Raw genomic sequence first — 13,745 nt, forward strand, 5'->3', positions numbered from 1 at the left:
TTTTTGGTGTTTTTATTTCTTTTTGTTATACTAAATTTCTAATAGTATACATTCATGAATGCCAATTTTAAATCTTTTGTCAAGAAACATTTTATCAGACCAAAATAATATTAAATATACATGCATCCTTATTAATACTTTAAATATTTAGTTGCTACAAAATATATAAATTTTAGTTTCGCAATATAGGATACAAAAGGTCATTTATTGCAAATCTTTTGTTTGGTTTTTTGCAGATTTGATTGGCCGTGTTGTTTTCATTAATGAGCAAAAAGTTGTCCAAGTTAATTCAAATCCTCAAAGGTTGATTGATTTTGTCATTGAAGACTCTCGGTATGTGTTTGTTTGGATGTCTTTTTGATTTGTTTAAGTATAAATTTAGGCATCATCATGCTCATTGTTGTTTTCACTACTCAGGGGTAGTCGGCTCACTGTTACTCTATGGGAGGAGCACGTGGATTCTGTCTTACCTTACTATAATGTTGATTTGGCAGAACCACTGATTGTCCTTCAAGTTCCAGCATAAACAATTCTCATTGATATTTGCATATGCCATGACTATAAACAAAAGCTAAGGCCAAACACTAACTCACGTTTGGTTATTGCTAAAAAAATCGGTCTTTAGTCAGGGTCAATTGTATGTGGCTTTCTCCCGAGTCAGTCATCCTTTGTGAAATTCCGCCCAGACAATATTAAAGAGAAAATGAAAAAGAAAACTGATTTTACTAATTGATTGAAAATATAAAAAAAAATCATAATGGAAAAGGAAAATTAGGCAAATTGAAAAAGGGAATGGATATTACTAATTGACTGAAAATTATTTAAAAACTTAAAAAAAATTAATTAAACATGACTGTTAGATTTTTTATAATAGTTACAATTAATTCATTCAAATATGAAGGAGGAAGAAAAACTAAATGCGATAGGGTGAAAATTAATATACTTAAGGTATAAAAGTATAATTGCACATATATTAGTGTAATTGACTAATAATAGTTGCCTAATAATTATTATGATAATAACACTGGTCGTTGAATTTATTTTTATAATAATTATAATTAAATTATTTCTCATTTTTCTCATATTTATTTTAGTAATAATATAATTACATAAGTCATATTACATATCGATCTTTTTAAGATAATTGTAGACAAACAAGTCATATATATTTCAATTAATTGAGTTATACTTTTGCACTAATCTTATAATCAAATAAATGTACACGTTCAATATTAGAGTTTTTTAAATAATTTTCTTTATTTTTATTATCTAAATATATAATAAAAAATTTATTTGTGCATCGCACCGGTAATTGAACAATTATTTGCTCTAATTCAAGCAAGGAAAACACCAGACAACATAATTGATCCAACCAATTTCATCAATTGCGCTATACAATATTCAATGTTATAATTTATATAATTGTATATCGATCCAAATATTCTTAAAATATTATAACAAATCCATTCCATGCAACGCACGGGCGAAAATACTAGTATAATAAATAATATTTTATTTTTAATTAAAATTTATATTTTATACGAGATTTATTTATATTTGTAGAAAAGGGATAGTCAATATTTGACTTTTATTTTTAATGATGTGGTGTGTTGTGGTTTTACTGCCGGCGTATAGCATACATACAACGACAATGTCAAATATTTTTTTTTCAAAAGTATTACATTTAAAAAAAAATGTTGCAAGTATCACTTGAGCCGGTCACACAAAGGTCCTACTCCAATCCTTTAAAACTAATATAAAATCATATGTATATATTAAGATTTAAATTAGTGGTTTTGGATAAGAACATCGCTATTGTGATATATTCAATAATCAATCTATAATTTGCACACCAAGATCAAATAATTAGAGAAATTGACAGACCATAGTTTGCATTAATCACTCTATAAAAGTACTGTACTACACACACACAAGAACAACAACAAAATCTAGAGAGAGAGAGAGAGAGAGAGTGTGTGTGTGTGTGTGTGTGAGGTAGAGCGAGAAGATGTTTGCAGCAGAGAATGGCCTGAAAGGAGACCCAAGGCTTCAGGACATTACTAAAGCCATTAGAGTCATTCCCAACTTTCCTAAACAAGGTTTCAACTTCACTCCCTCTCTCTGCATTCTTTCTTGAATTTCCCCTTCCTTTTTTTTTTTTTAATAATTTTGTGGGCATAAGAGAAATGAAATTTGATGCAAATGCATGTTCCCTTTCGGCCCTTTTCTTTGTTTTTGCAGGCATAATGTTCCAAGATATCACCACTTTGCTGTTGAATCCCAAGGTCTTCAAAGACACTGTTGAAATATTTGTTGATAGATACAAAGATATGGGCATATCAGTTGTTGCTGGTAAATTCTTCAGATTTCTGGGTTTTGTTTCTTTATTTACTTACACATATATGGGGGTTCTTAGTATATTCATTTATTTGTTTATGTGTTTTTCAGTAGTTGATGCTATCTTGATTCTTATTTTTATCATCTTGGAGTATATATTTTGGGTTAATGGTCAATAGTGGGGTACAACTTGTTTATTTTATATTGTAGAATTTCCACACCTTAGTTTCTCCAAGTTGCCAATTGTTAATTGGGGGGTATAAGAAGTTTGGGATTTTACTAGATTTAGTTGATAGAAAATGGCACATCATAGATTTCTTGGATGCCTACAATATCTTTGCCTAGATTAGTGTTGGAAGTGGTTGATAAGAGGTTTTGGATTTTTCTTGTAAACTGCAGAGCATTTTATTCAGTGGGCATATTGATATGCAATGAAGTTCTTTTCCTTTGTAGGGGACCAATGGTTAGTTTGAAGTTTAGCTGGCAATATGAATTGCATCTAGACATGAACTTTTGAAATTGTCTTCTGATAGTGATCTCCACCATATAAAACTTTTTAAAACTTTCCTGTTTATTAAATTTTGTCTGTTTTCTTTCTTTTCTTTTCTCCCATCGTGTTCTATTTCATAGGAGTTGAGGCTAGAGGGTTCATGTTCGGTCCACCTATTGCCCTAGCAATCGGTGCCAAGTTTGTTCCGTTACGTAAGCCAGGAAAATTGCCAGGTATGCTGTGTAAAATTGTGTTTCAACTACAAAAGAAAACAGCTTTTTCATTTTTTTTTTGTATCATGTCTTCTAATCGACCTTGTTATAGTTGCATTTGAGATAAGTATTAAGTTATTACTTTGATAGATTCGAAGCATGTTAATTGAGTGCTTCGTTTTCTTTTATTTCATATCATAACTTGAACACATAAGCTAACGTGCCCAACAAAATGTTTCTCAACATGTATTTTAGCCCGTTCTACAAATAGCTGTATGAATGGGATTTCAGAAAGGAGCCGCTTGTCTTGTGTCCTGTACACTGTTTAAGTACAACAGTTCTTACAACTCCCGTCTAATTATCCTTGATCTGGATTTACAGGTGAAGTGATCTCGGAGGCCTATGAACTAGAGTATGGTCGGGATTGCTTAGAGATGCACGTGGGTGCTGTGGAGAAGGGGGACCGGGTAGTGGTAATCGACGATTTGATAGCTACAGGAGGGACTCTCTCGGCTGCCATAAACCTTCTAGGTAAGTTGAACTATTCTTGGTCCCGTCTTTATGTTAATTTCCTAATTTCTTTTCGACTTTTGATTGCCGGTTCTCTAGTGGTTGCCTGACAAAAAATGTTTTGCGGCCTTTACTAGAACGGATGGGAGCTGAAGTGGTTGAATGCGGTTGTGTTATTGGATTGCCGGAAGTTGAGGTAGTGCTTAATGTACTTTCTTTATGCCTTGCCTTTTCATAACTTAGCCGGAAAAGATAAATGTTTGAAACTAGTTTTAGGTTTCTGGTACGAAAAGGATTTTGTTAGCTGTAAGGGTGGGTATAGTTTGCTAAATTTCTTCAAGCAATTTTAACCACCACAAGGAAAATTAAAACAATCTTGCAGCTTTAGCTGAAAGCTGCCAAATTGGACCAAAAGTACATAAAACGTACCAAATTCACATGAATCTGAGCCTAAGTTGGAAAAATAAACTTTCTTATGATCCTATATAGCTTAAGTTATCGTGGAAGTGCTTAAATCGGGACAGCAACATTACATTGCTGCTAGCATAGTGGTCAACGATTCTATCCCTGAGACAACTTTCACATCAAGGAAGTGGACAACTTTCACAGCATAAGTTTTCACTCGATCGACTGTATTTTGAGTGTTTCTGACTTCTACGGTTGTTAAGATCCTGTTTTAGCAGATATCCCCGAGATTTGACTTTCTTGTATGGTTGTTCAGGGACAAAACAGGCTAAAAGGGAGGCCAGTTTATATGCTTGTCGAACCCCGGGAATTAGATGACTCTGATCTTTTTGAAATTTCGAGGTACAAAATTGAACCGAGAACAGGGTATGATCAATCGATCATCCTTTCCATGTAGAATATTTGTTCCGTTGCTTATTTCGTTTCCAACTGCAACACAGACATGCAGAAACATTGAATAATTTTATGTGATTCTTTAAAATCCTTTTTTTTTTTTTTTTTTTTTAATTTTTTATTTTGTAGATATGGAAATTGACATGCTGGAGTCTATCAAGAAGAGATGATGATGGGAAAAAAAGCTTCCAAATCTTTCACATCAACTAATAAAATAGGATAGAGGGATTCTATACCATCTTCTAGTGTCTATTCAGTTTCATTATTAGCTTCTTTTGTTCATTGCTTGATCATTTTATTTTTATTTTTCTAAGAGAAATTTGTGCTGAGATGAACAGTGAGGATATCTTGAAGCATATTTCTCATATGATCTTCAGGCCCCATGTCTCCTCCATTCAATTTCCAATAATGCATGTCCCTTCAATGCCTTACTACTTTTTGTTGGTCACAATTAATTTTTTTAATTTTTTAAAAATAAATTCTCTCTAAACTGAGTAAAATATTGCTGTCCTCTAAACATTTAATTGATTATTATTGATTCAGCCATTCAATTATAAAATTTTGTATTCTGTACCTTCTTTTCTTATGATCTGGATTCAGTTTCTGCAAAAGATCAAGTGTTGAAGAGAGGTTGAGACATGAGCTTGGCCCTGTTCCCCCCTACCCCCACCCCTGTACCACCACACACACAGACACAGTAAATTGCAAGCAAAAGCGAACATCATAATGAATTAATGACAAACTTGTAATGCTATCATACTGTTGGAATCTGGGTGCTAACATCATTGTCTGTAATATGAACACCCTTCTGCTTGCCCACCTGTTTTTCTTTCTCAAGTTGACCAAACTTACTAGCAATGTATTTCACATGGTGCTGGACTTGACCCTTTAGACCTCCGCGAGGCCTAACAATCCTTTAGCCACCTGGTGTTGGACTAGACATGGCCATTCACCGGCTTCCGTCCAACAATTTCCCTTGGCACTTGACAGTCTTAACTGCACAACTTTTACCCCGTAACTTGACTTTAATACCACTTGTTAGGATCAAGTATTTACCACTATGCGAAGATAATTTTTTTTTTTTCTTTTATCACCACATTTTCGGGAGGCTGGTGTTGGACTTGGCTCTTCACGCCTCTGCCCAACAATCATCTAGCTAATTTATGCTAGACTTGACCCTTCACTAGCCTCCGACAAACACTTCTATTTGCCCGTATACATAATGATGCTTAGTAAAGTTACAAAAGCTAATAATCATGACTTCTAGCTTGCACATTTTGGTGAAAAGGGTGCCTTACAAGTAAGAAGCTTTAGAAAGAAAAAAGAACATTTGGTTGCATCTTACTGATCTGATTGATCATTTTGAAGGATTATTCCTTAGGAAGGAGCTTCATAATGCCATATGTTCATGAGCATGATTAGTTACAAAGTTAACTTTCTTTTCTTATGATACATTTAGAAGAACGGTTAGAAGGGTGTGCATTTTGAAATGCTATTTAGATGCACTGTTTCGAAAATCTTACCTGAAAGACTAATGGGTCATCTTGCAATATGATTGGAAGATGTTTAAATGTTCTAATGTCACCGTCACCATCACCATCACCGGACTAAGTGCTTTATGAAAGAGAGTCTCAATTAACCCTATTAACAAAAATATTTTTCAGCATATTGCTCAGCGTGTCATGTTTTGTCCTTGTCTCAATGTGGTGCTGTCACCTGAAAATTTGGCTTATAATGAGTAAAAACAATATTTTTGAAAGAGGTAAAAGATGGGAGACATTTTCTACTGCTAGAAGGAAAAACCACCATTTTGGTTCATTTAATCAAACATTTCTTTTTCATTTGACAGCACCACAATGTTAGCTAATTAATTGATTGAAGACATTTTAGCTTTCCCCATGTAACCACTTTGATATTTAGTTAAGAAAAATGTGTTTTCCCATATATGTTAGTTATATCCTTGTCAGTTTTTGTGTCTTGACTTTGCTCATTTCACTTTCCAAGGCCACCAAAAATCTGTAATCAACGCACCAATATCGGCATAAAATTCAATTATATGAAGTAGCTCTAGTCAATATTCAATAATATACATAGCTTTTGCTTCAAAACTCAAAAGCTATAGTCTTAAATTGCAATATATTAGAGAGCAAAGAAAGTCAAATAAAACAGAGAGGTGAACAACAATGTCACCTCTTTTAAAGCAGAGGGTTAGTTTGATTGCCAGAAGTTGTGAACATGTGGGCTGTGGCTATTTTTTGGGCGGCCAACGTGGCTGGCCATTGGTCATTGTCCATTATCCAAGGATAGTCGTAGTTGTCCAAATTTGGACTATCACCACTGCCAGTCTGCCACAATGGATGGCAATGGTGGCCATCCAAAAAAATTGCCATGGTTGTCCACAACTAGGGATGACGAAGGTTTAGTTTGAACCGAATCGTGCATTATTGGAATCGAATTGAAACTGTATCGACGGTTTTAGTTCCGGTTTCATAATATTTAGAACCGGAACGGGCTTCCAAACAGAAAAATATTTTTAAAAAATTAATTATTATTTATTATTAGATTAAAGTTTAACTATTATTTGATTAAATTTTAAACTTTAAATATTTTATATAACCTTTTTAAAAATAATTTAGAATATAAATTTTTTAATAATAATAATAATAATAATAATAATAATTATTATTATTATTATTATTATTATTATTATTGTTGTTGTTGTTGTTGAATTTGAACAATTTTAAAAACAAATTAGAATTTACAACCATAAAAAAAAAAAAAGAAAAATTCGGTTCGAACCTTGTAAATATATATAAAAGATGAAACATTTAGCTCTCAAGGGATCAAAAACTCAATATCATGTGTACAATAGACCATAGCGTACACCATGCACAAATATGTATATTGTCAAATGAATCTTTAATAAAATTAAAATAATACTTTAGTGTTGATATAATAAACTTACTGTGTGTATAAAATGAAACGGAATAGTAGAGTTCATACATTCATGTATTTTGTCAAATGAACGTATAGTAAAATTAAAATCATACTCTAGTGCTGATATATTGAACCTATTGTATGTATAAAAATGAAACTGAATAACAGAGCTTATACAAATGTATATTGTCAAATGAACGTGCTTTGGAATTAAAATAATACTTTAGTTTTGTTGTAATGAACCTATTGTATGTATAAAATGAAATTGGATAACAAATACATAAAGTGTAATTAAAATAATGATACTTCAACATTACTATGATGAAACTAATGTATATGAAAAATAAAATTATACTATGGTCCACGTTATACATGTCAATCATTATTGTGTGGACCATATTCTACACAACTGTGTGGACCATGCATAAGTAAAAGACGCATTATTTGTATACATAAAGTACATTATTGGAGTTCTGAAAGTACATTATTTTGTGTATTGTCAAATAATGTACAGTGCACAAATAATATACTTTTAATATACTCCGTGTTAAAAATGTAAGGCAATAGGGTAGTTGAAGTGACAAATGAACTCTTTTTGTGAGGAAAAATTTTGGGAGAACACGGGTTCAATTCCACAAGTGATTCAAAGAAAATACATTATTATTATTATTTTTTTTCGAAAAAGAAAATACATTATTTTGGATCATAAAAAATATATTTTTAATATACTAAAAATACATTATTTGTGTGTTGAATGTACATTATACAAAATAATGTATTTTGTATAATGTACATTCAACACACAAATAATGTATTTTTAGTATATTAAAAATATATTTTTTATGATCCACATAGCATGGCAAATTATGCTATGGACCCGGGTCCACCTTGTAAGGTGGACCCGAGTCTATATTCATAATTTTATAACTCTATGTTTACAATTTTAAAACTCTATGATCACAGTTTATATATGTAATTTTGAATTTTATGTTCACAATTTTAGAACTGTATGTTCACAATATAGAGTTATGAAATTTTGAACATAGAGTTATAAAATTGTGAATATAGAGCTATGACATTGTGAATATGGTGTTATGAAATTGTGAACATAGAATTATGAAATTGTGAATATGGAGTTATGAAAATGTGAACGTGAAGTTATGAAATTATAAACATAGAATAATGAAATTGTGAACATAGATCCGAATCCATCTTGCAAGATGGACCCGGGTCCATGACGTAACAACTGACATAGCAGTATGTGAATCATAGTCCACATAATAATTTGTCAATACATGGACCATGGTCGATAGTAAAATTTGCCTGAAATTATCTAATGGATCAAAAATATAAATTAGTGATTAACAAAATTGAATGTAGAATGATAACACATTAACTTGATATTTTAGCCCAACATAAAACTATTGAGTTAGACCGGCCCAAGCCCAAAATTCTTCCTATATTTCTGTAAAGATATCTGTAATAATAAATTAATAATCTGTTATTCTCGTTTCGATTGTTCTCTGACCTCTGTAAATTCTACCATTCAAACTCTCTCCACGAGAAAATCAAATCCGCCAAAACGAAAGGAAAGGCATAGCTGCCGTGCATATACGCATATAGTGAGAGAGGGGGAGAGGGAGAGAGAGGGAGAGGGAGAGAAGGGAAAATGACGATATTATATGCGTTGGTGGCCCGGGGATCCGTAGTGCTTGCGGAGCACAGCGCGACGACGACGAACGCGAGCACGATCGCTAGGCAGGTGCTTGAGAAGATCCCTGGGAGCAACGACACCAACGTTTCATACTCTCAGGATCGCTACATTTTCCACGTTAAGCGCACCGATGGCCTCACCGCCCTCTGCATGGCCGACGACGTCGCCGGCAGTATGTCGAAACCCCTAACAATTTCTTTTTCAATTCCAATTCGATCTCAGATTTTCGTCTTCTAATTATTTTATTTCCTGATTTATAATTTATGTTTTGCGCGAATTTTGATTGCACCTTTGTAATGAATTATTCCATTGTTCGTTTCGTGTGTTTGGATTTAATTTTGAGTTGAAATTTAAAATGAAATAGTTGAAGATTGAAAGGATTATTATTAAAATGTGGCTGTGATGTTGAGGTATTGGGGACCCATTTCTTTGTAGGAAGACTTCCGTTTGATTTCCTGGAGGATATTCATCAGAGGTTTGTGAGAACCTATGGCAGAGCAGTGCTGTCTGCACAAGCTTATGCCATGAATGATGAATTCTCAAGGGTCCTTGCCCAGCAAATGGAATATTTCGCCAATGATCCAAATGCAGATAGAATAAACCGGCTAAAAGGTGAAATGAGTCAGGTTAGCTCTGAATTCCTTTGCAATACAATACTTCATATGATCTTCAATACAAAAATGTTCTTTTTCTTTCTTATTTGCTAATATATATACTATAGCTGTGTGCCTTAGCTATCTCCATTCTGAATGCAATTTGTGGCAATTAGATTGATTCATTTTAAAACGATAGGGTTCCCTATGAAGTAAAATGTGTTATTGGATTGCCCATAAAAGGTGAAATCCCTCGCCTTGGCCCGATAGAATTTGTGGATGTGGTAAATTACGGCAACTCAATAGCCAATTATGTGGGAGGACCAGTGCCTGGTGCCCACAATGAGGCCACCACATTGGGTGTGATTCTCATATTGCGATTGCGAGGGCTGGATCTTGCATCCTTGCCTATATAATCTATCACCCAGAAACCAATTGAGCTACTCGTGTAGGTTTAGCTACCACTCATTTCTGATTGTACCCAGTGGCATACATCATTTACATACTATGATGATTTTAACCCATACTATGTGTGTGCCTCTGGGCTCTGGTGCAGTAAATGAGTTAATTAAAAATGTTACTTGCTCATTCAATCCTATATATTGTTACTCAATATTCGTTTACTCTCCAGATTTGATGGCCATTTTCTTGGAAGTTTGAAACTGTTAAATGTTGTGTGGCAGGTGCGTAATGTGATGGTTCAGAACATTGATAAAGTTCTAGAGAGAGGGGATCGTTTGGAATTGCTGGTTGATAAAACTGCCAACATGCATGGAAACACCTTGCGCTTCAGGAGGCAGGCCCGACGATTCAGAAGCACAGTATGGTGGAGAAATGTGAGGCTTATGTATGTGACAGTACACTCTTCCCACCTCTCACTTTATCATTTTCTACATACTATTGGGTTTTTCTCTCAGTAATGGAGTAATGATATATACACACAATACATTTCTTATCAATGCCGATCAATTCAGTTAATTAACTTGGTATATGAATGCATAGTAATATGTGGTTGGTCATTTTTGAGCATCTTCAATGATATTTCTTTGCTGAATTGTGTTTGTTGCTTTGCAGAGTTGCGCTGATACTCCTCCTGGTGCTTGTAATCTACGTAATTTTGGCCTTCACTTGTCACGGGATTGCACTTCCATCATGTTTGAATTGAGATTCAGGCATTATCCACTGCTTTCTTCTTCTTCTTCTTGTTCATTTTGTTGCATATGGTTTATTTTTTAGGTCATAAAAAGAAAAAAGAAAAGGTAGATTCTTGTTTCCACGAGGGGATGGAAGGGTGGAATGAAAGAAAATACAATTAGTTTGTATTGACAGGTTGTATGTTCTTACTGCACCCTAGTTTCATAACTTAATATATTTAATGACACCTTTTATAAAAGTTTAATAATTACCCTATAATCATATTATAGTAAGAGGGAGTGACTATTTTTCATATAACTTATTGCCGTAAAAAGAAAACAAGAACAAAAAGTATGTTTTATACTTTACTCATGAATAATTTATAATTAAAGTTTATTTTAGTATAAATTATTGTCATAAAAAAAAAAAAAGCAAAAAGAAACATGTCAAAATTGGCACCTTGATTTTCGTGCATCAACAACTAAAAATCTTTAATTGACTTGTAATAGCGCAGTTATTACGGTTTTGACTATTAGGGCTTTAGCGATTAAACTGATGTCTCGTGAATAAAAATGATCTACTAATGATTGTCATTAGTTATACTCGTCAAAAGCTCGGTAGAAGCTAATAACTGACTATTAAAGATTAATTATTGGTGATCTTAATGGTGAAAAATTATTAAGAAGGCTATAGGAGCGTAATTTTTCTCTTTTTTATTTTGTTGTCCTAAACTTTATAGAGGGTTCTTTTTCATCTTCTAGGCCTTGTATGAGTTGGAAGATTTGTTGTGATGGTAGGGATATTGTTGGTGACAGTGGTGCATAGAACCCGCACAATAAGAAGTTGGTGACGATGGTGCCTAGAGCTTCATGTTAGAGGTTACTGGTAGTAGGGGATAGGTGTTCTATGGTGAGAGGTTGCTAGTGATAGGGCATGATTGAAGTTCAACTTAACGAAAACTGGTAGGGGTGATGTTTAAAGCTTAATTGTGTAAGGTTGGTGGTGATGGTGGTAGATATGTAGTGGTAGATTGATGGATATGGTGCTGGTTGGCAGAGGAAAGTCAGGAGACGTTTATAAGTTAATTTATATTATTAAGTTTATGTTTTTTGTTTTTGAGAAATTATTAAGTTTATGTTAAACATGTATAGTGTTTTAAATTATTAATAATTGTATAAGTGTATTGAGTTATATCAATCCTTTGATTTAATTTCTTAAAGAAATTATTGTATATGTTAGATGTAGCACGTACCCCTCCGTGGCACGCTATTACTATGTAGTTCATGCAAAACTAGTCTATTTGATATGATCTTATATAGCATCCATAGGGCTGAGGCTTGAATAGCTCTAGTGGGAGTGATGGGCTACAACTTATTATTAAAACATTGAGCAAATTTCATGATTCTAAATGTATTGCATCAATCAATCCTTATACTTGATAGCTCTTTTGAACTTGCCTTGGGTCCTTTTACTAGTTGTACATTTTTAAGTTAATATTTTAAAGTCACTTGTATTACTTAATAGTGTTTTGGATTGGGAGAGAAAGATATTCATACTTAGTGGTGTTTGGTTCAAACATTGAAATAAAAATATTAATTGTAATAGATTTAAGGAAAAGAAGTCTATTTGTTTGGTAGTATATAAGAATTGGAATCAAAATAAGTAAATAATAAAAATAAAAATAATATAATATTTTTTTTCTTCCTCATTTTTATTCCAAAAAGAAAAAAAAAAACAGGCAAACAAACATGATAATAAGCATAAAATTCAACACTAGGATACAAAAATCACCAACCAAATGCCACCTCCTCAATTTTTTAGGTAAATTTACAGGGTCCACTCACGTTCGCTCCGGGAGGCACGGGAGTTGGCCTAGGGGGATTCGTCACTTCTGGGAATTGAACCCGGGTTCTCCCGAAATTCTTCCCCAAAAAACGTTTTTAGGTCTTGTCACACTCTCATCACGAACAACTCTTCTCACTTCAAATAGGGTTAATCAAACTCGTTCTGAAATCTCAAAAGTATCTCATTTATCATTGTAATTCATTTTATGGATGGTGCCTTAATAATAAAAATAAAGAAGATGCATTTAGTTAATGAAAAAGATGATCTTGTGGTCTAGTGACTCTTTCAAAGGGGAGATCATTGGTTCGAGTACCAGTGGGGGCAGTATTGACTCTTTGTATTTCAATAGGTTGAAAAAATTGCTACGAACAAATACTACATTTTAACAGAGTCAGTAGTACTAAAAAGGCTAAAGTGTCAACCCGCACCATGAACTAAATCCGATTCTTCATGCCGCACCATGATCTTTCAGAACATACATTTCAATCCACTAACCATTAATTTTTTTGCGTCTAGCATTTTTAGCAGGTTTTCCAGTTACCATGGTGACATGGCACCGGTTAAGCTGACATGGACCTTCTGTTGACCAGTGACCAAAATATTGCCTCCATCCTTGTACTTGTAATCTTGTTTCTTAGCTTCTTTCCAGCACAGAATGGACATCTAAGGCACCCATTTGGACCATTTACTTTGAATTTTCCTTCGGCACGGTGGTGGTGAACTCGAAATCCCCTTTGCTCCTCCTGGGTGGATTGTCGGAGCCGGGACTCTTCCCCTGCAACAAGAACTCCTCAAGCATAATCATCACTATATCAACATCATACTGATACGGAGTCTGCACCACACACAGTAAGTAATAACTTACCACCTCTTCGGTCAAGCCGCAATAGCAGACACAAACAAGGCGATTCATTTGTTTATGGATAAATGGAAGATACCAATCTTTTGACAGATTCCCTAGAGCAAACAATGACCTTATCTACAGCTATGCATGCATGGAAGAGATATATAAATGGTCCTGAGCAGATTTCCGCTAGTTGCAATATTTAATTTAAAATATATGTTCTTTAATTTTTGCTCTCTTCCAATAGGAACATCAGTGCCTTTAAATACAC

At 33.7% G+C, this 13,745-nt stretch overlaps 2 protein-coding genes across 3 annotated transcripts; both read left to right on the forward strand.

Annotated features, from left to right (window-relative positions):
• The first annotated feature begins 1,941 nt into the window (after positions 1-1,941).
• LOC116016715 (adenine phosphoribosyltransferase 5-like) lies at positions 1,942-4,841 on the forward strand. Of its 2 annotated transcripts, none has more exons than XM_031257092.1 (7): positions 1,942-2,099; positions 2,242-2,352; positions 2,968-3,060; positions 3,421-3,570; positions 3,687-3,745; positions 4,271-4,380; positions 4,537-4,841. In XM_031257092.1, the coding sequence occupies exons 1-7, from the start codon at positions 2,009-2,011 to the stop codon at positions 4,547-4,549; spliced, it is 627 nt and encodes a 208-aa protein (XP_031112952.1). In that variant the 5' UTR covers positions 1,942-2,008; the 3' UTR covers positions 4,550-4,841. The 2 variants fall into 2 exon arrangements, with proteins under 2 accessions (XP_031112952.1, XP_031112959.1); XM_031257099.1 differs by having other exon boundaries at positions 4,271-4,356.
• Positions 4,842-8,930: 4,089 nt separating this feature from the next.
• LOC116001452 (vesicle-associated membrane protein 711-like) lies at positions 8,931-11,013 on the forward strand. Its single transcript, XM_031241331.1, has 4 exons — positions 8,931-9,230; positions 9,494-9,684; positions 10,335-10,498; positions 10,726-11,013. Exons 1-4 carry the CDS (start codon positions 9,014-9,016, stop codon positions 10,814-10,816), a joined length of 663 nt encoding a protein of 220 aa, XP_031097191.1. The 5' UTR covers positions 8,931-9,013; the 3' UTR covers positions 10,817-11,013.
• Positions 11,014-13,745: the final 2,732 nt, after the last annotated feature.

This window comes from Ipomoea triloba, chromosome 1 (assembly GCF_003576645.1).
Source record: "Ipomoea triloba cultivar NCNSP0323 chromosome 1, ASM357664v1".
NCBI classification, from domain to species: Eukaryota; Viridiplantae; Streptophyta; class Magnoliopsida; order Solanales; family Convolvulaceae; genus Ipomoea; species Ipomoea triloba.

Coding starts and splice junctions, on each gene's coding strand:
- LOC116001452 (XM_031241331.1), top strand. CDS start 9,014: ATGACGATATTATATGCGTTGGTGGCCCGGGGATCCGTAGTGCTTGCG. Junction 9,231..9,493: donor GGCCGACGACGTCGCCGGCA/GTATGTCGAAAC, acceptor ATTTCTTTGTAG/GAAGACTTCCGTTTGATTTC. Junction 10,499..10,725: donor TGGAGAAATGTGAGGCTTAT/GTATGTGACAGT, acceptor GTTGCTTTGCAG/AGTTGCGCTGATACTCCTCC.
- LOC116016715 (XM_031257092.1), top strand. CDS start 2,009: ATGTTTGCAGCAGAGAATGGCCTGAAAGGAGACCCAAGGCTTCAGGAC. Junction 2,100..2,241: donor TCCCAACTTTCCTAAACAAG/GTTTCAACTTCA, acceptor TTGTTTTTGCAG/GCATAATGTTCCAAGATATC. Junction 3,571..3,686: donor GGCTGCCATAAACCTTCTAG/GTAAGTTGAACT, acceptor GGCCTTTACTAG/AACGGATGGGAGCTGAAGTG.